The 27,352-nt window shown below is 47.9% G+C and overlaps 1 protein-coding gene across 6 annotated transcripts; it reads left to right on the top strand.

The window, feature by feature from the left end:
- The first annotated feature begins 3,238 nt into the window (after positions 1 to 3,238).
- Positions 3,239 to 27,291, top strand: Lrrc43 (leucine rich repeat containing 43). 6 transcript variants are annotated; one of them, XM_076922824.1, is made up of 13 exons: positions 3,239 to 3,473; positions 8,546 to 8,862; positions 11,496 to 11,756; positions 13,568 to 13,678; positions 15,550 to 15,689; positions 17,819 to 18,057; positions 18,592 to 18,800; positions 19,359 to 19,693; positions 23,151 to 23,292; positions 23,480 to 23,575; positions 23,667 to 23,852; positions 24,175 to 24,208; positions 27,133 to 27,291. In XM_076922824.1, exons 2-13 carry the CDS (start codon positions 8,731 to 8,733, stop codon positions 27,258 to 27,260), a joined length of 2,013 nt encoding a protein of 670 aa, XP_076778939.1. In that variant the 5' UTR covers positions 3,239 to 3,473; positions 8,546 to 8,730; the 3' UTR covers positions 27,261 to 27,291. The 6 variants fall into 6 exon arrangements, with proteins under 6 accessions (XP_076778939.1, XP_076778938.1, XP_076778937.1 ...); XM_076922826.1 differs by lacking the exon at positions 3,239 to 3,473 and having other exon boundaries at positions 8,609 to 8,862; positions 23,151 to 23,271; XM_076922828.1 differs by lacking the exon at positions 3,239 to 3,473 and having other exon boundaries at positions 8,610 to 8,862; positions 24,175 to 24,186.
- Positions 27,292 to 27,352: the final 61 nt, after the last annotated feature.

Raw genomic sequence — 27,352 nt, forward strand, 5'->3', positions numbered from 1 at the left:
GGTATAGCCGTGAACTAGTGTGAGTAGATTGAATTTCCGCTGCTGACTCCGGTGATCAAAACTGATTTCCTGACAACACAGACAAGAGTTTCTCCAAAGAACCATTTCTAAACAGGTCCACTTCCCCCATATCCTTTCTTCTGCTACCTCTGGTGGGTGGTGGACTAGAAGGGAGGTTAAAGCATTTAAGAACCATCATTAAAAGTAACTATTTTTAAAAATTCAGTTACATCCTCTATGAGAGCAGCAAACACTGAGCCGTCTCTACCTGACCATTCTTTCTTGTTTAGTTTTGGAGACTCAGTGTCTGATCATTTATTTGTTACTTCTTTTGCAGGCTTTTGTTTTATTAGTTTTTGTTGGTTGGTTTGGTTTTGAGTTTTTTGAAACAGAATCTCTATATGTGGCACTGACTGTCCTAGAGCTCACTAGAGAGACCAGGCTAGCCTCATATTCATGGAGAGCTGTCTGCCTCTGCCTCCCCAGTGTTGCGTGCGCCACCACACCCAGTTTATTGGTACTCTCAAACACTATTTTTGATTGAACTCAGACTCAGAAGTATCAGAGCTTATATCTCCTGGTAATCTGTTCCTGGTAGTTGTCTCTGGTGTCCCTTATTCTCTTGGACAAATGTTTAGCATATTCTGCAGCTTCCTCATTGTCCTTGGTGCTTGGTTTCATCAGAGCAATGTGCCAGCAGGGCAATGTGTTGCAGGACATGTGTGATAAGATGTTCAATCTCGGATGCATTGGTCCTGCCCTCTCACCTTTATTTAAGAGCTTTCTGACAATATTCGTGAACATCTGTAGAGAGATGAAAAAGCTTTCAGATTCTGCTGCCTCTTTTGGGCCATATCTGCCAAGGCATAGTAAGTAATCTGTCAGTACAGGAGTATCTTTCTCTTTCTTCTACTAGCCAAGATGAGAATACTCAGATGGGCACTCACAGTGCATCTTGAACAGACTTCTGCTTCCTCCTTCTAGTTTTCTTTGGTTCATAACAAGAATGCCCCTTACTCATCAGGCAGGGGTGGCTCACACCTTTGATCCCAGCACTCGGGAAGTAGTGAGGCAGGTGGATCTCTGAGTTTGAGGCTAGCCTGGTCTATAGAGTTAGATCCAGGACAGCCAGGTCTACACAGAGAAACCCTTCCCAAAAAACTAACAAAAGAGAAGGAGGAGGAAGAAGAGGAGGAGAAAAAAAGGAGGAAGAGGAGGAAGAGGAAGACAACGAGGAGGAAGACAAAGAGGAAGATGAGGAGGAATATGAGGAGGAAGAGGAGGAAGAGGAGGAGGAAGAGGAAGAGGAGGAGGAAGAGGAATAGGAGGATGAGGAAGAAGAAGAGGAGGAGGAGGAGAGAATAAAGAATGAATGCCACTTAACAGCAGGAGCACTTTGCTGTCCTGGATCAGACACCTTGTTTCATGAGAAAACTTTGTCATTCCCACCACTGATTTGGACCACAGAACCTTTCCACTCTTCACCCAGAGTATCAACAGCCACCTCTGTGACCATAGGCTTCTCCCAGAGACCATGAAGTTTGTTTGCGCCCATTGTCCACTTCAAGGAGTTTCTGATGGTTGGGAAGGAAATATTCATCTTCATCTTCACAGAGCCAACCATGAACAAGAACTCCCAATCAATTCTTATTTTGATTGTCAACTTAACTATGTCCTTTCTTAGTTACCTTCTCAGGGAGAGTGACAAGCTCAACAAAGTTCCTGTTCTTAAGAACCTAGTATTCTAGGGGTCAAGAGACAAGACTAAAACGTATTCACAAGTAAGAAAGCACCCAGGGTTAATAAAATGATGGATAACTACTGCATGTTTGACTAGGAAATAATGAGTAAAATATCTTAAGAGATCAAACCTTTAAACTAAGACTGGAAGCCAGACATAATGGCTTTGTAATTCCATCACTGAGAAACTCAAGGTATGAGGCTCACAGCCAACCTGGATTACATAGTATCTTTCAGGTCAGCCTATGCTACAGTGTGCTGTCTTTTCAAAAACAAACAAACAAACAAAAAAAACCAAAACAAAACCTGACTTAGCAATTAATCGATTGGTTGATTGGAACTGAGACCTGGAGGATGAGAGAAGGAATTGCTGTGGGACAATCTGGAGACAGTGGCCTGTCGTTCCACAAACAGGAAGCCGGCCATGATATATCTAGAGTGCAGTGGGAGAAAAAGAAGGTGGTGGAAATGTGGGCAGAAGCCTGGCACGAAAGGACCTTGAGGCCACGATAAAGAACTTAGGTTGGGGGCTGGAGAGATGGCTCAACGGTTAAGAGCACTGGCTGCTCTTCCAAAGGTCCTGAGTTCAATTCCCAGCAACCACAAGGTGGCTCACAACCATCTATAATTGGATCTGATGCCCTCTTCTGGTGTTTCAAGGACAGTGTGCTTATATACATTAAATAAATAAATCTTTAAAAAAAAAAAGAAGAAGAAGAAGAAGAAGTTAGGTTTTCTTCTAAGTGCCAGAGATACCACCAGATAGCTTTAGATAGGGACTTACGGGATCTGGTATGCTTTTGAAAGGAGGGGGAGAGAGAGGCTACTGAGAGAGGAATGGGATTCTACAAAAGAGACGGGAATCAAGTTACACAGGTTTCCAGGCGAGAGATTAAGGCAGCCTGGACTCAAGAGCAGATGGAGATGGAGGTGTGGGTAGATGAATGTGGAGATGGACCCAGAGTTACTTCTGGGCAGTAAGAAAACAGCTGAGCAGATGCTGTGTGATGAAGGACAAGAAGTCTGCAGAGAGGAAGTTGAGAATCCTGCTGGGAACAGTTGATTTGGACACCATTCGGCATCTGCTGTGTGACAGATGAGCCATGATATTGGAGTCCAGAGTTCAGAAATGAGGTCAGGTGTGGGTGGTTCATAACCCCCAAACATACAACAGGAGGAATCCCCGGTCCCTCTCAAGCCCACCTTTGCTTCCAGCTTCTTTTCTCTTTTCTCACCCACCTTCCCTTAGGTTTGGGGATTTGGAAATGTTTCACTCTTAGCCCAGGCTGTCTTGAAACTTAGCATAAATCTAAGGCTAGCCTCAAAAATCCCAAGGCTCCTCCTGCCTCCCAGGTCTGCTTCAGCCATGCCTTTCCACAGAATGGCTTACCTTTGCCTCACTTTCCAAACCCCAACTTAATCAAATCTCCTGGTAAAAGCAGCAGTGGGCAGGACTCTGACCTGTTATTGGTTGTAACTATTGTTTGTTGTACATAGCAGACATAATGTAACTATTATGTCACACTACTTGGCAAAAGGGACTCTGTAGAGGAAATCAAGTTTAGTAATCAGTTTACTTAAGACATGGAAATTATCTTGGATACCTGAGTTGGTTTGAGTGCTAAATGTTTAGGAGTTAGATGTCGTACCATGTTACAATGCTTGCCTACCTTTTCTGAGGTCCTGTGGATACATCCAAGAAGTCAAAAGCTAAGAAAACTGAAGAGAGTCAGGTATGAGCGTACACACTTACAATCCCAGCACTTGGGAGGTAGAGAAACGGGGATCAGAAGGTCAAGGCTACCTTTGACTGTGTAATGAGTTTCAAGCCAGTCTCTAGTCTCTCTCTCTCTCTCTCTCTCTCTCTCTCTCTCTCTCTCTCTCTCTCCATCATATTTTATTAGTGTGTGTCTCAGTTGGTAGAGTACTTGCTTAGCATACACAGAGCCCTGGGTCCCATCCTCAGCACTGTATAAACTGAACGTGGTGGTACACACAGTATCAGGAGGTAAAGAGAGGAGGACCAGAAGTCCTTACTACAGAGTTAGTTGGAGGGCAGCCTTGGTACATGAGACCCTGTCTCAAAGAATAAACACAACTTGACAAACAGAAACGACACAAAATTGGAGGCTGAAGAGAAAGTCGGAGTCCATTGAGGAGGAGTTAGCTGTTGCTGACTTTAAGATTGAGGTGCCTCAGTGGAATCTATGAAAGCAAATTTGACTTAAGGGTGTGAGCTTGGTATAAGACTTTGAGCCCTGGATGAGAGCGGGAGTCCCAGCCTAGAGCTTCCTTTTAGATCTGTAAGGGAATAATCAGATTGCATGCTGGACTTCTGATCATTGTTTTGCTTTCCAGATAGGATCTTATTTTGTAGCCCCAGCTAACCTGAAATTTACAGTGTAGCCCTGGCTTTGAGTGTACAGTAATCCTCCTGCCTCATTTTCCCAAAAGCTAAGATCATTTTTATTAACATATATTAATTTTATAGAGAGGAATTTATAATATATATAATAATATATAATTAATATAAAATATATAATTAATATATAATATAATATAATTAGTATATACTATGCACTACATACTATATACTATAATGTATAATATATTATAATATATAATATTTAATATATATAATATATAGAATATACAAGGCATATAATTAATATATAATATATATTTCATGTATGTACATGTTTTGAACATATTCACAAACACACTCATGCATGCACACACACACATACACGTTGTCCTTTTGTCTCCCTTCCTCATCTATAGATTCCCCTTCCTCTTCTCAGCTAGTGCCCCTTCTGCTTGCATGCCTTCTTTGAATGACCTCATAACTTTCACTGGGTTTCCTGGAGGAAAATGGGTAAACTGTTTACAACAGCACGAGCCCTTTACCAATGGCTACACCACTGAAGAAAAATGCCTCAATCATTAAACTTGTATAAATCCTCAGGGAAGGGTGGTGGCACTGAGAGTCCTTCCTCCCACTGTGACACTCTGTCAGCCAGCCCAGCCTTGGGCAGATCTATGTAGATAATTGTATTCATAAGAAGAGGTCTCACTATGTAGCCCAGACTTGTGATCTACCTCCCTAGACCTGGGATTAGAAGAGTGCACCACTCTGCCAGTAAATTTATGGTTCACAAGAGATAAGTAATACAGTCCCTGGTGAGTGCATGCTGTCTGCCTCTCCGGTTCCTCTCAGCTTTACTTTCCATGACCCGTCCGTGATATGCCAGAATTCCAACCATTATTATGCCACAATGGCAAGCATTTCGCCTTCTTCTTGTGGTGCTGGAGACTGAATTCAAGACAAATTCAACTGAGCTGTAGCCCCAGGCCCATTTCTACTTTCTTAAAAAACCTCAGTTTGGGGCTGCAGAGATGGCTCAGTGGGGAAGTGACTGGTGCCCAGACACAGACAGATCACCAGGGTCACATAATGCTGGGCATAGAATTCCATGTCCATAATCCTAGCTCGCCTTCTGAGAGCTGGAAGATGGAGACAGGAGGATTTCTGGGGCTTGCAGCCCAGCTGGCCTGGTATACGTATGAACAGTAGAGAGACTTGTCTAAAACAAGATGGGAAGTGAGGACCCAACATTGTCATCTGGCTCCCACATGGGGATGCTCCCACTCACACATAATGTATTTTTTAAAGATGTAATATATATATATATATATATATATATATATATATATATATATATACATATACATATACATATACATTGTAGCTGTCTTCAAACACACCAGAAGAGGGCATCAGATCCCATTCCAGATGGTTGTGAGCCACCATGTGGGTGCTGGGAATTGAACTCAGGACCTCCCAAAGTCAGTGCTCTTAACCTCTGAGCCATCTCTCCAGCCCCCACACATAATATTAATACATACAATAAATATACATATAATTAATACATATAATACATTCTGAGCAAGGCATGGGGACACATGCCTTTAATTCCAGTGTTCAGTAGGCAGAGACAGATGTCTGTGGGTTTAAGGCCAGCCTGGTCTACATAGTGAGTTCCGGGCTAGCCAGAGCTACACATGAGATTCAAAACCAAACAAAAATCCAATCTGGTTGAGCAATGGCAATCGCAGCTGCTCTCCGGAAACCTCCCCCGACCCCGGTTCCATAACAACACGTCCTGTCTCCTTCTGGCCACACCTTCTCAGTGTTATAGGCTAAGCACTCTCCTGCTTGGCTCTTTTCTTCATGAATGTCTCTCCATAGCCTCCATCTTTGATCTTGACTCCACATACTTCAATGTCCTTGAGAATGTCTCGATTGGATCTCTGGTATGTTGGGGTATCCAGGACTTGCTGTGGTGGGAGAACTGGGTTCTAATGATGCCAAGTAGCCTTGGTTTCTGTTGCTTATGTTCTTGCCCTTGCCATCTGGTTATCTCTGGGGTTAGCTGGTCTTGCTGTCTCTGACTGTGGCTTGTCCCTTCTGCAAACCTGTGTGTCAGCACTCCTGGGAAACCAGTTGTCTCCGGGAAGAACTCGGGTATGGAGAGCCGAGGCACAGGGTCAGCTCTGGGGTGCAGACAAAAACCAAAAGGATCCTGTCCCCTCGATTGGCTCGAAAACAGTGAGACAGGATAATGTGACAGGTAGATGCAAAGATATGTGGCCTAGGAAAATGTATAAGAAGCAAAACTCAGAAAAGGTGGGTGGTTATGGAGATGGAAGAACAGGAGGGATTGAGGGCAGCTTCTAGATTTCTGTCTTGGGCAGATGGATAAAAGGCAGTGATTTGAGGAAGATGGAGAGTGTTTGGGGTTTGAGGAATGTATTTCCATCTTGTCACTGTGAGGGAACATGTCAAGCACAGGTCAGGACGTTTAGCATGCCACTGGACTTGAACTAGCAACATGAAGGAGGGACCTGGAAATGCCCATTTGGAAGCCATTAGTATATTACGATTGCCACACTAGCAAGCCTATCTCAGATGACCACAAGAGATGACAGTCACTTGTAGAGCCTTGGGACCTGAGCCATCAGCAGCAGAAGAAAAGAAAGGTGACTTGGGGTCCAATTCAAGAAGGCACACCCAAGAAGGAAAGAAAAGGAAGTTGTCACGGAACAAGATGAGAAGTGGTTTTTTTTTTTTTTTTTTCAAGTCAGAGGAAATGATTGGCAACCCCACAAGCCATGGAAAGGTCAAGAAAGATAAGCCTGCATAGCGTCTGTAGGTTTGTAAACATGAGGTCACAGGAATTTTGAGAGAGAACTTTGAATGAATTGCTGGGGTAGAAGTCTCATCGTGGCATCCAGAAAAAAAGTGGGAGTAGATTGCGCTGTCTTGAAACATGGGTGAGAAACAAGACAAAGTATCAGGGGAAAGTGGGGTTGAAGACTCAGGGGAAGCCGGGCGGTGGTGGCGCACGCCTTTAATCCCAGCACTTGGGAGGCAGAGGCAGGCGGATTTCTGAGTTCGCCGAGGCCAGCCTGGTCTACAGAGTGAGTTCCAGGACAGCCAGGGCTACACAGAGAAACCCTGTCTCGAAAAACCAAAAAAAAAAAAAAAAAAAGACTCGGGATTCTTGGATGTGGCTTTCCTGTTGTGCATCTTAGGGTCACCAGATAATCCCGAAGTGACCACATTCTGAAGCCAAAGGGAAATCCATGAATTGGGGGATTGGAGAACCTGCTGAGCAGTTATAAGTACAGGCTGCTGCTCTCCCAGAGGACCCAATTCAGTTCCCAGGACTGACATGGTGGCTCAGAACTGTAACTCCAGTCCTAGAGAATACGAAAGCCTCTTCTGGCTCGATAGACACCAGGCTTGTACTAACTGACACGCAGGCAAAATACTCATACGCATACATATTAAAAGGAGCAGAATGAAGCCTGGTGTGTGATTAAAAACAGGCTTGAAGCCAGGCATGGCGGCGCATGCTCGGAGCCCCAGCCCTTAGGAGATGGGAGCAGAAGGATCAGATCAAGGTCCTTCTTGGCTGTCTAGTGAGTAGGAGACCAGCCTGGGATGACATAATAAGTAACGGGCGATGTAAAGAACAGATCCTGTGAATGACTCCCCCTCTGGAGGAAGTTAACAAATGCCTAGGTACAAGAAGTGCACCACTGTTTGTCACTGGTTGAACAGATGGTACAGTGATGTTTGCTTTGTGGTTTTTGCTTTTCCAAGACAGTGTTTCTCTGCATAGCCCTGACTGTCCTGAAACTCACTCTGTAGACCAGGCTAGTCTCAAAACTCAGAGATCCGCCTGCCTTTGCCTCCTAAGTGCCAGGATTAAAGGTGTGTGCTTCTACACCGAGCTCTTTGCTTCATGGTTTTTAAGTTAAGGGGAAATGATTAGATCACAGTGGTTTAAAAAAAAAAAAAAAAAAAAAAAAAAAAAAAAAAAAAAAAACAGATTACAGTTGCACTGTGGATACACCAAAAATCACAGATTTGTGCCCGTGGAGTGAGTGAGTTTTATGGTACACAAATCATATGTCTTGTTACATTTCCAGTTACAGTCATCTTCCATTAATTTCATAGACCACAGGTGGGGAACCCCTGCGGAGGAGCTTCAGGGGATAGCAAGAGAAGATTGGATGATCCCTTAATTGGAGTTTTTTTTCTGGGCCAGGGGTTTCGAGACAGGGTTTCTCTGTGTAGCCCTGGCTGTCCTGGAACTCACTCTGTAAACCAGGCTGGCCTCGAACTCAGAAATCCACCTGCCTCTGCCTCCCAAGTGCTGGGATTAAAGGCATTCGCCACCACTGCCCAGCTAATTGGAGTCTTAAAATGTTTAACATTGGACTCATTTTTCTTTAGATCTGCCAAATGGGAACAAAAGTCAGCACTTTTTCCAGACAATCATCAGGAGGAGGAAAATAATCCCATTATTATCTTAAGAGGCATCCACCACTTGCTGTTGCAAAGGACCTCCGCCACCGGCACTCCGCACCCAGGGTAACGCGTCTTGGTGGTTGCCTAGCGACGAGCCATCCTTACACAGCATGGAGACCAGAGAGTCCAGCACTAGCGACTACAGGCAGACCGAGGGCATACCGGGGACCTTGAGCACGGCAGTGCGTGAGCACCTGCGGAAGCTCTGTCTGCGCGAATTCCCGTGTGGCATCGGGAGCTGGGTGCGTGCCCCCACGGGGGAGGGGGCTAGGAAGGGAAGGATCCAGTAGGGGCGGAGCTGGGACTGGACCAAAATAGCCGCAGGGAATGTACTAAAGTAGGTGTTACCTAACTGGGAGCTGGGGTGCCTAGGGGTCAGTAGATGCTCACGTACAAATTTGAGGCCTGAAGGGGGGTTTGGGTGTGATCATTTCGGCATTGGCTGATTTGAGGGTCGGGGTGAACTGCGAAGACTGGAACATTGAAGGAATGCAGGGACCAAGTGCCCACCTTGTCATGGGGGAACCCACCCAGAATGGACTGACCCAGCACATCAGGCTGACCTTTGACCTCATGCTAGCCTAGAGTAGCTGGTTGGCCAGGCTCCAGATGTCAGGCTTCTCTGAGTCTTGAAGAGCTTTGGTCTCGAACAGTTTGCTCTATAGCCCCTCATGAGATGTGGAGAAAATGGTTTTCCTGGTATTCTGGGGCTAACAGGGCTAGCTTTCGCTGTTCTGAAGGTCTTATGTGGGAAGGGTCTTTTGGCCCTCCATCCCTGCCTCCTTTTTTTCCTGCGGCCGTGCTGGACTCAGGCTGCCTAAGGCATTGCACAACCTCTGCCCTGCTTCCAGGCTGAGGGGAGACAGAGGGAAATACAGCCAAGGGCTTAGTCATCTCAGCTGGGAAAAACATCGGATCCAACAGGGCATGGAGGTCTCTTTCCCTATTCAACTCGTACACTCAGTCCTACTCAGTACAGAGGATCCACCGTCCTCAGCTGGATGCACAGGGCGGGATGGGAAGCATGGTTAGATTTAGAGGCCTATCAAATGTGTCCTGAGAATCTGGAATCAGCTCGATGGTCTTAGCTGTCAGCTGCGCCGCCCTCTACCCTATGTAAAACAGCAAAACTGGCCTCCCCCCTGTAGAGGAATGCAGATACCCATCAGAGAAACGCTCCGAGTAGGTCACAGGTGCAGGTTGAATGCCTACTCTGTGCAAGGCACTGTGCTAAGTTTTAGGGCTTAGGGCTTTAGGGATGTGTCTAGAGAGAGAGGCAGGGTGTTCAAGCCCCATACAGTCTGAAGAGCCATATTTCAACCATTGCCGGGAGGGAGTAGAAGCTGAGGAACAGACTCATCTTTTGGTCACCAAAGCTTAAGTTTCAAGGTTCACCTTACCTCATCTTCAGAAAGCATTCCTTCTGTGAATTTTTAGTTAACCAACCAGGCCTCCTGTATGCAGCTGTACAAGTGGGATCAAAATGAAATCTCCTTTTATTTATTTTTTTAAAACTTGATTACGTTATTTTTAATTGCATGTCTCTGTTTGAGTATGTGCATGTTAGGACAGGTACCCTCAGGCCAGAAGAGCACGTTGGCTCTCCCGAAGCCAGAAGTTCATGTGCTTTTGAGCTGCCCGACACGGGTGCTGGGAACTGAACTTGGGGGCTTCTGGACGAGCTGCAAATACCCCTAAGTACTTCTCAAGCCCAAAAATCTATTTTGTTTTGGATGTTGAAAGTTCCCAACTCCAGAGGAAAGTGAAAATAGGAACTTGGTCTTTGAAGTCTTCTGTGTCTTACTATATGTGTCAGTGACACTTGGAGGCTGAGAGCTCAAGGCCAGCCTATGTCACACATTGAAACTCTGCCCCCACAAATAATTAGCATATGCCAGGCATGTTGTTCAACTGACACAGTTGACACAAAGCCCTGGGTTTGAGCTCCTGGGTCTCATCATGCTAATGTAGGGCTGTATGCCTGAAGTCCCTGAGCTTGGGAGGTAGAAGCAGGATGATCAAGGGGTTCAAGGTAGTCATCAGCCACTCAGTGAGTTCAAAGCCAGCCTGATCCACTTAAGAGCCTGTCTCGAACAAGCAGTCCTGTCCGGTGAGATGGTTCAGTGTGAAAAGGCACTTCCTATTAAGCCCAATAATCTGAGTTTGATCCCTGGGAAACACTTGGTAGTAGGAGAGAGTCAATTCCTGCAAATTGTTCTCTGAGCCTGTGATGGCTAGTCCTGGTTGTCACCTCAGCTGCATTTGAAATTAACTAAAATCCAAGTGGCTGAGGCATGTGTGTGAGGGATTTTTTTTTTTTTTTAATTCTTAAATAAGTCATCTGAAGGGAGAAGACCCACTTTTTAATTCAGATCTTATTAGGTGGCACCATCTACCTTTATCTTGGCCACACTTTCTGGTGACAGCCTGTTTAAAGGATGTGGAAGAAGGAAGTTAGCTCTTTTTCTTGCTCTCGCTGGCAAGTCCATTCCTTCCCTGGCATTAGAGCCTGCTTCTTTAGACTCCTGGCATACACTGAAGACTAGCCGAGGCATCCAGCCTTGTACATGGGAACACTGGATTCTTGGCCCTTCCATTAGTAGACAGCCATTGTTGGAGTGGCTGGACTTCAGCCTATAATCCATTCTAATAAACATTCTAATAAATCCCCTTTAACCTGGTGTGTGTCTGTCTGTCTGTCTGTCTGTCTTTCTGTGTGTATGTGTTTCCATATTCTATAATCTCTACTCCTCTAGAGAACCCAGTCTAATACAGAGAGCTCCATTTGTACTTGCTGTGCTGAACACATGTCTACACACACCCAGACACAACACAATAAATAAGTGTGCGAAGGCTTCCCTCTCTACCTTTGCAGAATAAGTCACGTTTTCTTCCTAAAAAATGTCGAACCTGGAGGGAATTGATCCCCAAGGAGGAGGAGATAGTGGTCCCCGAGGAGGAGACTGTGGAGGCCCTGCTGGGGTTGGTACGCAGCAACCACTCTCCTTGGGCTATGCTGAAGGATTCCAGTGCAGAGGACCGTTTCCTGAGAGAACTGGCCATCCAGAATCCACAGATGATCAAAGACACTTTTTTCTACTCCTACTTCCGGTCCCTGCGGGTGGTGGACAAGGGGGTAAGTGCTGTGTGTGATCACTGGAAGGAAGGAGAGCAGCTGGGTGAGCTGATGCTGGGGCAGCAGGAGAGCCTCCATGACTGTTACGTACGTCTGTCTGTCTGTCTGTCTGTCTGTCTGTCTGTCTAACTCCAGAGGAGATCAGTTCTGTATCCATTATGGCTGGCTCCTTGCACACTCTAGGCCCCCCTTTCGAAGAATCCACAGTGTTTCATTTTACTTTAAAGTGTGAAGAGAGGGCCTGGGGAAGGCCCACTAACATCAAGCAGATCTGTTTTTGAAAAGTTGTCATATTAATATGACATAGAAACCAGCAAGAATGCCCACTCTCAGCGAATGAGCGGTGGCGCACAGTTTCTGCACCCCCCACCAGAGGGCAGACCTCACCCTGCTCTCCAGGTTTGAATCCCATCCCCTGTGTGACTCTGCCCGAGTCTCATGGGGGAAAAAAAATGCCCACTCTCCCTGAATCTTTCCTTCCTCCTCCTGTGACCCATCCAAACCATTTTGTCTGGGACTTTCTGAGTCCTGGGGATACAACCCCCCCCCCATCCTAGACAAACTAGTAGATTTGGGAAGGCCAGCCAGGAAGAGCTTCTGATGTCCTTGAGGCCACAGGAAAACTGGGATTCATGGGTAAGGTGAGGTGACTGGCAGGCCCTGCTCTGTCTGACTCAGAATTATTCTGGAAGACCAGGCAGGCCAACGGTTATATGATTTTCTTGGGCAGATGTAAAATGTAACAGGAAGCACCAAGAGCCCTAAGAACCACTCACTGAAGCTCATGTTGATGATGTAATGTGTTTACGTAGTTGCTTATAGAATGACACTCCCCACCCCATCCACACCTCCCTACATCACTTCCCAGAATCCTCTTTGTTTTGTCGCTGAGTTCTCAAAGGGACCTGGGCAAGCCTGACTCCTCAGTCCCACCTAGAACTAAAGCAGCAGAGGTGACTTCAGGGCTCAGACTGCAGGGTGCAGACAAAATAAGAGCATGCCAGTAAATATTCATGGATGCTCTGAGACCTCAGCTGGTCTCAGGAAACGCTGTCTAGCAGAGGGAAGGATGGCTTGCGTGGCCTAAAGCTATATGGCAGCTTGCAACAAGACGGAATCACACTGAAGGCTGCTGCCCAAACAGCAGTGGTTCCTTGGGCTCGTGTGACTGTGGTAGAGAGGAGAAAAGATTCTTGTTTTCCCAAGAGTCCCACGATCCAACACAGGGAGGACACAGGACACTGTGCTGAAGATCTAAAGCTTGCTTTTAGAGTCAGGGCAGGGCTGGAAGACGCCCTTAAACCCTTTAGAACCAGGCCGTGTGGGCGGTGATCTAGAAGGAGAGACAGTATGAGGTTGTCCGACCTGAGACTTAACTCAGAATGGGTGAGCAGTTGTGGTGCGATGTTTGAGAGATGTCCCCCACAGACTCTCTGTGGACAACTTCTCCAGTTTTCTAGGGAGGCTATAGAAGTGGGAGGTGCAGCCTTGCTGGAGGACATATAATCACTGAGGGCGGGCCTTGAGGCTTCACCTCACTTCCTTGTTCTCTCTGCTTCCTGTGTATGGTTGGAGTGTGATCACTTGGTTTCCCACTCCCGAGGCCACGCCTTCCCCTCTGCTATGGACATCTTGCCCTCTGCAACCGTAAGCCAGAATAAACTCTTCCTGAAGTTGCCTTGTCATGACGTTTTTGTCCCAGCAGCAGAATAGTAGCTGACACAGCTGTTACCTTCCCAGTGTGAACATGCTTTCTGCTCCAGCGCTGCCTGGCTCACCAGAGGCCTCAGGTTCCCTTCCTTTTCCTGCAGGTAAGTCTGGTGGATGAAGACCTCTTAAAATTTCTAAAGCTGGAGGAACTCGTTCTGAGCGCCAATAAAATCGAGGAAATTGATGCTACCAATCTGCCCCCAACATTGAAGGTACATGTTCTGTATGAGTCTTGAGTCCTGGTCCTGTCCCTAGCCTATCCTCTGGCAAGGGTGGCTGTGTGCTAAGACCCAGCCCCTGGCTTTTAAAACACAGACCATGTTCCTCAAAAGAGTTACATAATCCTCTTGGATCAGCAGTTCCCTCCTTCCTGTGGTGTTTGCCCACAAGGACTCCAGCAGGTGCTTGTTCATTGGTGTTCACAGCGTTCCCAGTTGCAACAGCCAGAAAGTAGGAGCGAGCAGATAAGCAAAGTGTGGGCTCTCCACGCAGTGGAATGTGGGTCACTTATAAACAAGGACGGGTATTATGAGAGTCACCTAGAAAATCTCACACTAGAGAAAGAAGCCAGACTTAAAAAAAGAAAGTCAGATCTTATGTATAATTGCACTTCATGAGATATGCAGAAGTGGAAAGTCCACAGAAATAAAGAGGGTCTACAGAGATCACGGGGGCTAAGAAGGACCAGAAGTTACTGTGTGGTGGCCTGCCTGCCTTTCTTGCTTCCTTTCTTCCTTCCTTCCTTTCTTTCCTTGCAAGTATGAAGACTCAAGTCGGGTCTTGAAACAAGCTGGATGATGTGGGGTGTGCTTTTTATCTCAGTGTTGGGGAGGCAGAGGCAGGGGGATTGTTGAGACTCTCTAGCCAGCCAGCCTGTCTACATGGTAAGTTCCAAGTCAGTGGAAGGCTGTTTCAAAAATAACCAAGGCATGTGGAGTCTAAGAAGCTGAGGCTGTCTTCTGGCCTCCAAACATACTCTTGTCTACACACAGGAGCACATACGTGTATGTACACATATATGAACACACACACACACCAGATAAAAAGGGTAAACCATACCCTATCATGAGTCTTCAGCTGAGTGTATCAAAATGAGCCCATTGAAGTTCACCACTGAGAGTGGCTAACTTAGTGGCTTGTCTCAGTGCCATGGATTGAGAGGGTGCGAAGGGAAGCCAGGAGGCAGCAGCACACGCCTTTAACCCCAGCACTCAAGAAGCAGATGCAAGCACATCTCTGAGTTGGAGGCCAGCCTGGTCTATAGGGAGAGTTCCAGGGTAGCCAGGCTACATAGAAAAACCCTGTCTCAAAACAAAAACCCCAGCGACAACAAAAATTGACCCGCCCAACCACTCCCTCCCACCTCCCCTTCCAAACTGTAAGGAACCTTCCCCTTTGGCTGCAGCGTGGTCTTCCTGCTCCACCAGAGACAAGGCGTTGCTGTGTAGTCTAGGCTGACTCGGAATTTACCGGGTAGCCCAAGCTAGCCAGGAACTTGAGAGCCTTCTGTTTCAAGATCCTGAGCACTGGGGTTATAAGTACATGGCACCTTACCCACTCTTCCTACATTAATTTTTTTTATTTTAAATTTTATTATTTTGTGTGTGTGTGTTTGGGGGGGGGGACACTGTCCCATGGCACACATGTGTATCAGAGAACAGCTTTATTGGGAGTTGGTTCTCTCCTTCCACCTTGGGATTTGGGAATTGAACTCAGATCATCCAGTTTGTACAGTAAGTGCCTTTATCAGCTCTCTGCCCTCCCCTCCTACCCCCACCCCCAAACCTTTTTTTGGAGATGGTCTCATGTATCCCAGCCTGGTTTCAGACCCACTATGTAGTCAAAGATAATCTTGAAGTCTTTGTACTCCCGTCTCTACCTCTCAAATATAGGGATTAAGAAAAGGTCCACCACGATGGTATTAAGTGCCCACAAATGCTGAGGCAATGTCTCTACCAACTGAGTTACATCCCAGCCTCTTACTGTAACTCAAATTCCTTTCCTGTGTTTCTCAGGGCAGGAGTAGGAGCCTGTGGTGAGTGAGACAAACCCCTCCAGTCAAGACCAATGCTGTCCTTCTCAGGTGCTGGAGCTGTACGGCAATTTGATCACCAGCATGGAGTGTCTGTGCTCACCCCCGCCCCCAAGCCTGCAGCACCTGGGGCTAGGACACAACAAATTGCTGGGCCCTTTGGAGAGTCTGTATGTCACCTCCAACAACTGGTAACTTGGGAGCCTGGATGAAAGGAGGGAGCCACAGGTGTGGGTGACATGGCCTTGAAGGATTTGGCTTCGCTTTTTTGGTAACTTCTACAGGGCTGCTAACCCACCCTGTGATTTTACTGTCAGTCACAGTATCTCACCAGGAAGCTCCAGGAAGGATAAGGATGCCAGGGCCTGGTGGGGATGAGCGTGATCATGAGGGGTCCTCAGCGTAGCTCTGTGACAATTCCGAGTATTATGCTTTCCATCCGGGGGACACTGAGCAGCATGCTGGTCTCCAGCTGCTAGATACTATAGCCCCTACCTCTCCCTGCCTGTCCTTGCGGTAATCAAGACATCTCCAGGCAGAGCCCAAAGTTTTCTGCGGGGTAAAATCACTCCAGGCTGAGAACCGCTGTTCTAGAGAGGACTATTGGGGTGCTCCATTGTTGCTAAACATTCATCAGAGTTTTGCGGGGCATTCCCCACCCCAGAGGTTCTTTGTTTACTTGGTGGATTAACAGTGGAAAATTTAAAATCTGAAATATGAGAAAAGACCCGAGGCCATTTATAAAAGGCCATCCCAGGGAGCTGAGCAGAAGGACGGCCTCTGAGAGAAGCTGCTGCAGATTGCTGACACCTGAGGACATTCCCATGGGTATTTTACAGAGCCTCTTTCCCCTTCCAGTTCCCCCCACCCTTTCTTTTTAAGACAGAATCAAATGTAGCCAAGGCTTGCCTCAAACTCAATAATGCAGCCTATTCTTCTCCCTCACCTCAACCCCAACATCTCAAGGATGGTCTAACCACTCCCTCTTGGAGATGCAAGGTGCCATAGAAAAGAGAAGGCCCTTCTCTGGCTGACCTCCTGGCTCCTTCTCTTCTCCACTATTCTCAGCCAATCTGCATAGTCTCCCTGGGATTCCTTCCTTCCGTTATCAGCTAACAAGAGGAACAGGAAATCGCTACTTGGTCTTCCTGGAACAGCCAACTTAGGTTCATGCCATTGGCTGATAACAAGGATCTGGCTTTTGATTCGGAATGCATATCATATAACCTCGGGCTGCATGCCATATCTGGGTCTCACAAAAAGCCTGTGTGAAACATCACATCATTCACTGCTTTAGGATTAAAAGGGAGACTGTTTCCTGGGAATCTGTCCCCCCACCCCCACCCCCACCCCCAGTTCTCTTGAAATAAGATGGCATCAGGCAGGGCCTGTGGTGATCTCCTGCACCATTCTGCTTGCCCTTTCCCAGGGACTGGCCAGTAGCCATCGTAGCAGAACATTGGAAGAGGGGTGGGGAGGAGAGAGAGTGAGGAGGCTGGGGTCAGCCTGTGGGGAAAGGCCTGGAGTGACCATGACAGGCAATGTGATTCCCTGGTGCTTGGAGCTGGAGTCAGCTTGCTCTGTAGTTTGTAGCATCAGACAGAGCTCTGCCTGTTCTGTGTCTTGGTCTCTATACTGGAGGCTCTGGGCTTCATCTTTGCCAGACAGTCTCATTTGCTCACACTAGCATATTCTTTCTCCTCTCATGTCACCTGGAGCAGTGGTTCACAACCTTCTAATGCTGTGACCCTATAAAATAGTTCTTCATGTTGTGGTGACACCCCCCCAACCATAATATTTGTAACTATAACTTTGCTACAGTTATGAATTGCAATATAAATATATGATATGCAGGATATCCGATATACGATCCCTGTGAAAGGTTTGCTAGACTCCAAAAGGGGTCTCAGCCCACAGGTTGATAACCACTGGACTAAAAATTGAGCTGACAAGCTCCCTGTGGCCACGGCCATTATGGCTCAGAAGAAAGGCTTCCAGCTCAATATCTCTGGATGCCACAGCCCAGTGTACCCCCACCTTACTCCCTTACACATGCCCCTACAGTGGCTTCCAGCATGTATGTCAGTGGGAAACGTTCTAGAGGCACAGCACTAGGCTCAGAGCTCACCAAGAGGGAGGTGTAGATGGCCATGAGGTGGGACGGGCTCTGGGAGTCCAGGAACACAAGCTGTGTTCGAGAGAGAAAGGGGAAGAAGGCTCAAGGGCTAACCTGGGTATAGGACATTGCGAGGCGTATGGCTCGCATGCTGTCCCGTCTGCTCTCTCACCTTCTTAACCAGCATTTTGGCCAACCTCCCAGGCCCCAACTCGTCTCCCTGGACCTGGGCTTCAACAACTTGACAGACCTGCAGAACATGATACTGGGTCTCAGTACCTTGAAGCACCTGAGGCTGCTGATACTGCAGGGGAACCCACTGGCTCTGGTGCCTTACTACCGTGGCTTTACCGTGGATAGCCTGGCACGCCTTTGTGTGCTGGATGACATCACTGTGTCTCCCAACGAGAAGCACCAGTTCCGGGGACTCAACATTCACGGTGGTAGGTACAGGTCACAAGTCCCATCCTCTGCTTTGCCCACCTCCCTTAAGTAGCCAGGAGCTCCCAATTTGGCCTTGACCCTGGTCAGATACACTAAGCTACCTTGGTTTGGGCTCTTTCTGTGTAGGACTCCTTCGGAAGGGATTTGGGGCATCTTCTGTTCTTTGTGGATCTTGTTTCTATGGTGGCTTGAGATCACCCCCTTGTGGCTTCTGGTATAAGGTGCATCAGAGCCTTTTGAAGGTCTGAGTCTCAGTGCCATCTGGCAGTAGCTACAGCCGTGGGCACCAGCTGATGTCACAGATATTTCCCATCTTTCCCTCTCCCAGAACTCTCTGCAGCACACCTCTCTGCACCCCCGTTTAGCAGATAGTAAAACAAGGCTTCACAGCATCTAGTGGCTTACCCTTTAGTCACTCTGACAGAACGTGGCAGAACTTTCGACTCTAACTCTAGAGGTGGGTTGGGATGGACATCTGGTGAACCATGCCTCCTTCCAGCCCAGCCATTCAGCCCTGTCGTTGCTCCTTGCAGACCTTTTGGCACGCGAGGCCCAGTTTGTGGTGACCATTGGAAATGTCAGGGGAGTTCTGGACAGCTCTATCTTAGACCCGGAGCCAGGACCTGATGGTCCTTTCATCAGCTACAGCTATTACGTGACCTATGACTTTGTGGAAGATGAGGACAAGGAAGGGAACACTAGTAGACTAGAGGACCTGCATCCTGACAGCGTTCTGGATGAGGTATGCCCCGCTGGTCCCGGAAGCAGAGTGGGCCTCACACAAGTCTGTGGGCTTTTGTGTGCACACAGATCAGCTTCTTAGGGTCCAAGGAAGTCTTTAGCACAGAATCATGCCCCTCTCCATGCAGGGAATTGGGTTCTGCCTGATATCCCTTTCCCTAGGCAGGGCGAGTCTCAGCCATGCCTGCTTCCTGTCCCTGGTCCAACTGACCCTGACAAAGAAGCAGCACAGAATGTTATACTCTGCCCGGCTCTGTTCTGGCCCTGCTGGACAATTTTCACCATGTCTCCTGTTCAACCTCTGCATCTCAGGCCAACCCAAGGACACCACACAGGCAGAGAAGTGTTCTCTGTGCAGATGCCCTTTGTTTCTGCCTCCTTCATCCTAAGTTTGTAGGACTGGGATGCAGCTTAGTGCTAAAATGCCTGCCTGGCTCGCGTAAGACCTTGAGTTCCCATCTCTAACAGCACAAATTCAGAAGAGTATCCAGACACTTGCCTGTGTCGGCCTACACTCATTGGGATAACAGTCTAACCCATGTTCTGTCTCTGCTGGCAGATCGACAAGCGTTTCTCTGGCACAGATGAGGATGACCAACAGGAGGGTCTGTTGGATCCCACAGAGTCCCAGAACCAGGGCCGCCACCGCCACAGAGGCCGTCAGAAGTTTCCTCCAGACTCTACTGAGGAGATGTCCGAGGAGATGTCTGAGTTTATAACTAATGAGATGAATCAGATGGCTGAGGACTCCGGAGAATCTGGGATAACAGAGATAGATGAGTCGGAGACAAGTATTTCCATCCACTCTGCCCCCCTGCCACAGTCGATTGACTCTTCAGAAGAGCTGGCCAAGCTACGGCCACGGATAGACGTACGGCTCTGTCCATCCCCAGGGTAAGGGTAGGAGGTGGCTGGGAGGATGGATGGAGCATCTGAGGCTGCTGCAAGCCAAGGCTGCCCCCTTGTAGCTTCCCTTGACCATTCTGTCGGCCACAGAGAACCAAGGCCTTCCTAGTAGCCAGCCTGTAGGCTGCGAGCTAGCGGTAGGGGTGGGCTTGGCCACAGAGCTTCTTTTTCTAAAGCCCTAACCTTCCACTTAGTACCTGTCCCCCAGATGCCTGGGGGACCACAATTCTCTGAAACCTTGACTTTCCTGTCAACAGAGGGCAACAGGAGAGCTTCCACCAAAAACTCTTGAAATAGGATTTTTATAGCCTTTCTTTAAAAAACAAAACAAAACAAAACAAATCACTTACTTTCTGTGTATGGGTGTGTCTAATGTGTGCATTTGTGTCTAATGTATACATTTGTGTCTAATGCCTGTGGAGTCCAGAAAGACCCTCTGAAATTGGAGTTCTAGCTAGTTGTAAACTGCCACGTGGATGCTGGGAACCAAACAAGAGCCAGTGTTCCTAAGCTCTGATCCATCTCTCCATCCCCTCTTTCAGCTTTTCGATCTGGGATGCGTTCTTATAAAGTGTGGCAAGGTGTGCTAGGCTCAAAGCATTGAGTTTGTGGTTTGCTGTGCTTTCAGGTCTAGGGGATGAAGCAATGACATCATACTAATAGACCCACCCTCAGTCCCAGCCCTCTTTTCTCTTTGTATTCGGATACACAGTAGGTCAACAAGCCAAGACAATTCTTGTAAAATGAGGTCTGCTGGAGAAGCTTGCCTAAGCCCAGTGGTTCTGTTTTTGATGGAATCTAGTCACGTGGGCACCTATCCCTGACACCTCCACAGTCTAGACCCAGTGAACTCTGACCCTGTCAGAGAATGCTGGGAGCCTTTTGGACCCAAGCTCTCAGGCTGTAGAGATGTTTGGGTAGGTGAAGTGCTCGATACACAGGCATGAAAACCAGAGTCTGTATCCACAAAACCAGGGTAAAAGTTGGGTGGGTGTGGCCTGGAACCCCAGCATCCAGGAGGCAGACAGAATCCCTGCAGTAAGCTGACTAGCCAGACTAGATGGGGCAGCAAACCCGTTTCAACAAGGGAACTGCCTCAAGATATGTAAGGTGAAGAATGACCAGGGAAGACTCATGTTAACCCTGGGCCTCACAGGTACCCATACCTTCCAGGTGCTGGGATTATAGCTGCTCACCACTACACCCGGCCCTTAGATGTCATCCTCTTTGTACTATTCTTTGTATCTGTTACCTGCTTTCAATGTTGTCTCATTGGCTTGTGAAATTTCCTTTTCTATTCTATATGTGATTTTTCCTCAGTGACACATGTACAGTAACGTTTCCCCTGGCTACCTTTGTCTCTCTGTTAGTAGTGTCTTATTTTTCTTATCTATCTATCTATCTATCTATCTATCTATCTATCTATCTATCTGTCAGTTTTCAACATAGAGTTTCTCTGTGTAGCGCTGACTGTCCTGGATGGAACTCACTATGTAGACCAGGGTGGTCTTGAACTCAGATATCTGACTGCCTCTGCCTCCCCAGTACTGGGATTAAATGTGGGCCACCACTGCCCAGCATTAGTGTCTTTTTTAATTAATTTAAGTGGATATTTATGTGAGGTCAGAGGACAATTTTGTGGAGTCGGTTCTCTCTTCCACCTCTTTAGTTCCTGGGACTGAACTAAAGTTGTCAGGTTTGCTCGGCAAGCATTTTACCAGCTGGTCCGTCTCACCAGTCCTCGACTGTTTCTTCAAAAGTATAAGTGTGTGTGTGTGTGTGTGTGTGTGTGTGTGTGTATGTGTGTACACTACTCCTACAGAGGGGATTTGATGTCTCCTGACATCTGCACCAGCCCTCTACCCTGACACACACAGACACACATAATTTTTTAAAATAAATCTTTTAACAGAAGCGTGGAAATCAGGGCTGGGGGTTTATTCCTGTATCACCTCCACAATAAAGCTCATGTGGAGGTCAGAGGTCACCTTTCAGGGCTCAGTTCTCTGTCTACTGTCCCAGAGGTAGAGCTCAGGCAGTTAAGCCTGGTGGCAAGCTGTGCTACCCACTGAGCCATCTTTGCTGAGTTGTCTGTTTCTCCTTCCAACTCTGTCCGTTTTTGCCTCAAATATTTTTTATTAGCTGTCTTTTTATTTTTTTAAGACAGGGTCTCATGTAGCCCAACCTGGCCTTGAACTTATTGTGTCGCTGTGGCTGGGACCAAAGTTGAAAGAGTTTTCCCCTTAGCAAAAAGTCTATTTGCAAGGCTGGCTGGGATCTAAACCACTATCCATGGCAAGATTATAACTCTCCTTAACCCTACCTGGCGATATCTCTCAGTCCTACTACATACAGCTTGCTGGGGCTGAGTCAGGGTGATCACTGGGGGACTGAACTCCTTCACTGTTACCTCACATCAGAACTTTTGTGCTTAACGCCACTTGCCCTGCCTCCCCCTCCCCCTCCTCTTCTCTATAGATCTGACCAGATATGGCTTCTGTATGAAGTCACAGCATTTGCCTTTCCGTGTCTGGCTCATTTCTCTGAGCGTGATGTGTTTTTGAGGTCCTTGCATGCTGTAGCATGGGTCAGAATTTTCTTCTTTGTTGTCCTCCATTGGTGGAGAGACCTTATTTTGTTCACTGTGATTCTGCATTTCACCTCACCAAGCCAACACAACCCAGTGTGGGACACCAACACAAACCCAGTCTAGGATAAGGGTCTCTGGGTTAGAAACATTGAGGGTTGGGATGGAGGCTGTGGTTCTCAGACTCCTGGGCACCCAGATGCTGCTGGGAACCTCAAAGGGTTGAGAATGGGAGCTCCCATCTCCCTGTGTGTCCAGATGCCACTGGAGACCTCCCGTGGGCCTATGATGAATGTGAGGTTGGGGTGGAGGTGGGGGAATCCAGGGTGTGTGCCAGGAGTGTGGAAGGTCCTTCTGCAGGAGACTTAGGTGCTGCTCTGTATGACCGAAGGCCTCCCCGAGAACATTCTTGATGAAGGAGACAATCCTTGTTTGTCCACACTGTTCATTCATAGCTGCATACCACTTACTCAGGGTGAACCAGAGATTAAATACCTAGGAAGGATGTTCAGTGGATACACTCGGGGTCCCTAGATACCTCATTAGCATGGAGAACTCTAGGTCTATGCTATATGACCAGTTGTCATGGTCCTCTTAGTGGGGTGTCATGGTCACGTGCTTCAGGACAGGAATCTGGCCGGGGGCTAGTTTGAACTCCTGCCGTTCTCAGTTATGAGTTGTATTAGGGTTCTGAAATTTACTACTTACTTACCTTACCAGTTCTTCTGACTGGTGGCACGGTCCACTTCCCCACGCCTCACCATTTGTGAGTGCTTGCTTTCTCCCTGGGTGTCTAGCCTGGCCCCACATTGTCCCCACAGCGCCTGGCACTTATGCCACCCATCTCTCACTCCCAAGGACAGTTCTCTTCAGTACTGTGCACAAGCCCTGGGCAGACGTTATCCCTTGCACCTATGAGATGAAGCACACACTGAAGGAGCTGATACGGGTCAAGGCCTTCCTGCTGGCAGGGACCACTGTGAGCATCGTAGAGGAGAAAGTGAGCAGGGCAGGGGGTCTGGCTTCCCATTGGCTGGAGGATTCTGTGTTCACATTCTCTCCAATATCCATTTTCCCCATCATGTTGTCACATCCCTGCCTCTCCAAGCCTTTCCAGAAAGGACAGGACGGGCAGGGCCCCAGTCGCCAGCCTCCTCTGCTCAGCTGAGGGCTGGAACTTGTTATAGATCCTCTCCTGGCCTGTGGTACCAACTCCTGTGGAGAGCCCCTTGCCTGCCAAGAAGGGGAAAGGAGACAAGAAAAAGAAAGAAGAGGCTGCCAAGGTGATGACAAGACCTGTGTGGGACACCTCAGGGCAGGGAGGGGAGTGTGACCCAGTCCTGCTCATGCCTGTGTTCCTGGCCTTGACCACAGGATAAGGGCCACAAGAAGAAAAAGGAACCGCCCAAGGAGCTGCGCCAGGACCCACCTGTGCTGAGCGTGCTGGGAAGTGGGCTGGTGTACCTGGAGCCCCTGCTGGCAGGGGAGCCAGTGGTGTCCACTGTCTGTAACTTTGGGGTGGTCCGCACCCTGGAGACTGACAGGCTCACACATGCCAGGGTATTAAGGGGTCCTTGGTCTTGCCCTTTTGTCTCTGCCTCCCCTCTTCTTTATGGAAAGTTTGTTTGTTGGGCCAGGCAGGGATGGGGTGTGGCCGGGAGTGGTGGCACTCTGGAAGGCTGCTGGGCACTTTGATGGTCACTCGTGTGGTGACACCTCCTCCTCAAATGTGGTCCAGGTTAGCCACCCTCCTCATCAGGAGCCTTCTCCCCCAGTTCTGGGATGAATTTATGGGCCTGGGAGGGGTGGGTGTTCCCTAGTGTCAGCCTCAGGGTCGGCCTCTGCTCCAACAAACACCTGGTTTTGTGGTTCTTTCTCTCAGGATTCAAAGAAGGTAAAGAAAGTCCTCAAAAAAGGTAAGACCCAACAGCAGCTACAGAGGGCAGGGTGGGGACAGAGATCCTGCCAATGGGGCCATCCTGGATATAGAGCCCCAGGAACAAAAGGGCTGAGAATCACTTCTATCCAGCACAGAAGCAAGTCCAGAATCTTCTCCACAGCCCCAAGCACAGCTGTAGGTTGTGATGTTCTGGGGAAGGTGTCGGGGTGGGGGCTGGGCTGGGCTGAAACAGGAGGACTTATTCTTCCTTTCTTTCTTCTCTCTTTCCTTTCCCCCCCTTTCTTTCACTGGCCGGGAACTCAGGATTCCACCTGCCTCAGTTTCCAGTGTGTTAGATTGGGGGAGGAGTGGTGGTATTATTGTTGAGTCAGGGTCTCTGTCTCCCTATGTAGACCAGGCTAGCCTTGAACTCACAATTAGTGGGGTGCCATTAAAGTATTTGGAGACTGATTGATAGCATTCAGTGCCTTTAATAGAAAAACTTCAAGCCAGGCATGGCACAAGCCTGGGAGGTAGAGACAAGAGGATTGGGAGTTTAAGGTCATCCTCAGCTACATGAGTTTGAGGGTAGCCTTGGCTACATGAAACTGTCTCAGCAAAACAACCAGAAAAAAAAATCCCCCAGCAAACAACCCCTTAGAACAGAACAATGACACAATCACCTAAGAGGTGGTTGGTCTCGAACCCCCAGTGATGAGGAGACATTCAACCCAGGGTCAGTGGCCAGCCAGCTTAGCTCACTCATTGAGTCTCACACCAATGGCAGACCCTGTCCCCAAACAAACAAACAAAAACAAAAAATGTTGGAAGAGACACCATAGTGGACTGTGTGGCTATGTCTTTTGATGCCTGACTGTGGGAATAATTTGTAAGATTTTTGAAAACATTTTGTCTCTTAATGTCGCCAAATCAAGGACGGTTGCAACTACAGTCTCACTGGGGTTGTGTTGCTGGGGTTGAAACACACAGGGAAAAATCCAGCCTCACACGCACCCAAAGCTGTAAAGGACAGGAGTTTCCTTTTAAAGGTTGCTAAGGACCATCCCAGGAACCCATGCTGGGTAAGTTCTCTGTCCCTGAGCTATAGCCTCAGCCCCAAAGGGAGTCTTTTAAGGGGTGTTTCAAATAGGGTTTGTGAATATTCTTGGATATTACAACAGATTTAGTAAGTGCCAAGTTTTGGGTTCTTTTTAAATTAGTGTGTATATGTGTATATATATACTGTGCGTGGTGCCTGTGTAGGGGTCAGGGGACAACATGCAGGTGTCCATTTTCTCCTTCCTCTGTGGTGGAGGGAAAGGAATTGAACCTGGGTTGGAAGGCTTGGCAGCAAGCACCTTTACCTGCTGAGTTGTCTCACCAGCCTTTCCTCTCTCTTTTTAGACCGGGTTTCATGTAGCTTAGGCTGGCCTTGAACTTGCTATGTAACTAAGGATGGCTTTAAGCTCCTGCTTTTCCTACCTCCACATTCTAACTACAGATGTGCTCCGTCACACCTGGCTTTGGGATTTCTTCAGTATTAAGAAACTATCTGGGAGGTGGAGGTAAGAGTAGAAGGGCCAGCCTGGACTACACAGTGAGTTCCAGGACAGCCAGGGCTTCAGAGACCCTGTCTCAAAAACAAACAGACCACTGCCAAACCAGACAAAAGAACAATCTGCAAAATGTTCATGGCTTTCCTCTCTCATGCTGCGCTGGGAATCAATCCTAGGGTTACCAAAGTCCTCCAGGAACTGAGCCACGTCCACAGGGTCTTTTCTCTTTTTCTTGGTTTTCACATTATTATATGTACGTGTGTATATGTGTACACATGGGCTGTGGCTTGCATGTGGAGGTCAGAGGGACAAGTGGGTCCTGGGGATCGAACTCGGCTCCTCAGGGTTGGTGGTAAAAAGCAGATGATTTCTTTAATTTTCTTCTCTCTCTCTCTCTCTCTCTCTCTCTCTCTCTCTCTCTCTCTCTCTCCATCCCAAACGTATATGCCCCCTGGAACATCAAATCTCTGCAGGATTAAAGGGAGCGTTGTTGGGGAACAGATACCACAGTCAGGCTACAGCTTTAGGGGAGAGCTTCTGCTACATTTGTTGGGGGGGAGGGGGGCTACATGGAGACTGAGCCGCATGTGCCCGTGTATGCGTTTTGCTTGGTGGCTCAGACTGAGCTCCCAGGGTTCCAGGTTAGTTGACTCTCTCTGCTGGTCTTTCTGTGGGGTTCCTATCCCCTTTAGGACCCTCAGTCCTTCCCCCAACTCTTCCTCAAGGGTCCCGACCTCCATCCAATGTTTGGCTATGTGGTATCTGCATCTATTTCAGTCAGCTGTTGGGTGAAGCCTCTCAGAGGACAGTTATGCTGGGCTCCTGTCTGCAAGCATAACAGAGTATCATTAATAGTGTCAGGAATTGGTGCTCGCCCTTGGGATGGGTCTCAAGTTGGGTTGGTTGTTGGCCAGTCCTTCAGTCTCTGCTCCATCTTTGTTCCTGCATTTCTTTTAGAAAGGACAAATTTTGGGTAAAAAGTTTTGTGGGTGGGCTGGTGTCCTTATTCTTCCATTGGGGGTCCTGCCTGGTTACAGGAGGTGGCCTCTTCAGGTTCCATGTCCCTACTGTTAGTTATCTTGAAAGTAGCTAATTTCTTTTGCAACTCACACAGTTGGGTTTTTTTTTTTTTTTTTTCAACTTAAACAGTTGGGCCTTATTCTTTTGTAACTTAAACAGTTGGGGCTTATTCTTTTGTAACTTAAACAGTTGGGGCTTATTGAATCAATGTATTCTTGATTGCGGTTAACATACTAGGGCTGGATCTCTTTCGGAAGCCGAGTTCCTCTAGGTTGGAGAACAGGGTTTGAATTCCCGGATGAGGGAGGAAGTGCGTCCAGGATCGGGGAGACCTGCAGCTCATTTGTCCCTTAGGACTCATCTACTCGCACTTATGTTTTTTCAGATAGGTCAAAAACGGCAGCTCCAACCATGGAAAGCGGGTACCAGCCAGAGCCCCTGTCGGTGGAGGTCCAGATCCAGCTGCACCAGTACCGCTCGGTGGAGGAAGCATTCCTTAGCTTGATTGACTAGCAGGGAGAATAAAGGCTGCTCTGCAGCCAGAGATTGGGAGTTTGTGTGGCCACTGGCCGGGGGAAGGGGCTCGGCGCTGGCAACCCAAGGGG

This window comes from Arvicanthis niloticus, chromosome 24 (genome assembly GCF_011762505.2).
Source record: "Arvicanthis niloticus isolate mArvNil1 chromosome 24, mArvNil1.pat.X, whole genome shotgun sequence".
NCBI lineage: Eukaryota > Metazoa > Chordata > Mammalia > Rodentia > Muridae > Arvicanthis > Arvicanthis niloticus.

Excerpts from the sequence above, each read along its gene's own strand:
- Lrrc43 (XM_076922822.1), top strand. The coding sequence starts at position 8,731 with ATGGAGACCAGAGAGTCCAGCACTAGCGACTACAGGCAGACCGAGGGC. Across the intron at positions 8,863-11,495 it reads CGTGTGGCATCGGGAGCTGG|AATAAGTCACGTTTTCTTCC; the intron begins GTGCGTGCCCCC and ends CTACCTTTGCAG. Across the intron at positions 13,679-15,549 it reads ATCTGCCCCCAACATTGAAG|GTGCTGGAGCTGTACGGCAA; the intron begins GTACATGTTCTG and ends TGTCCTTCTCAG.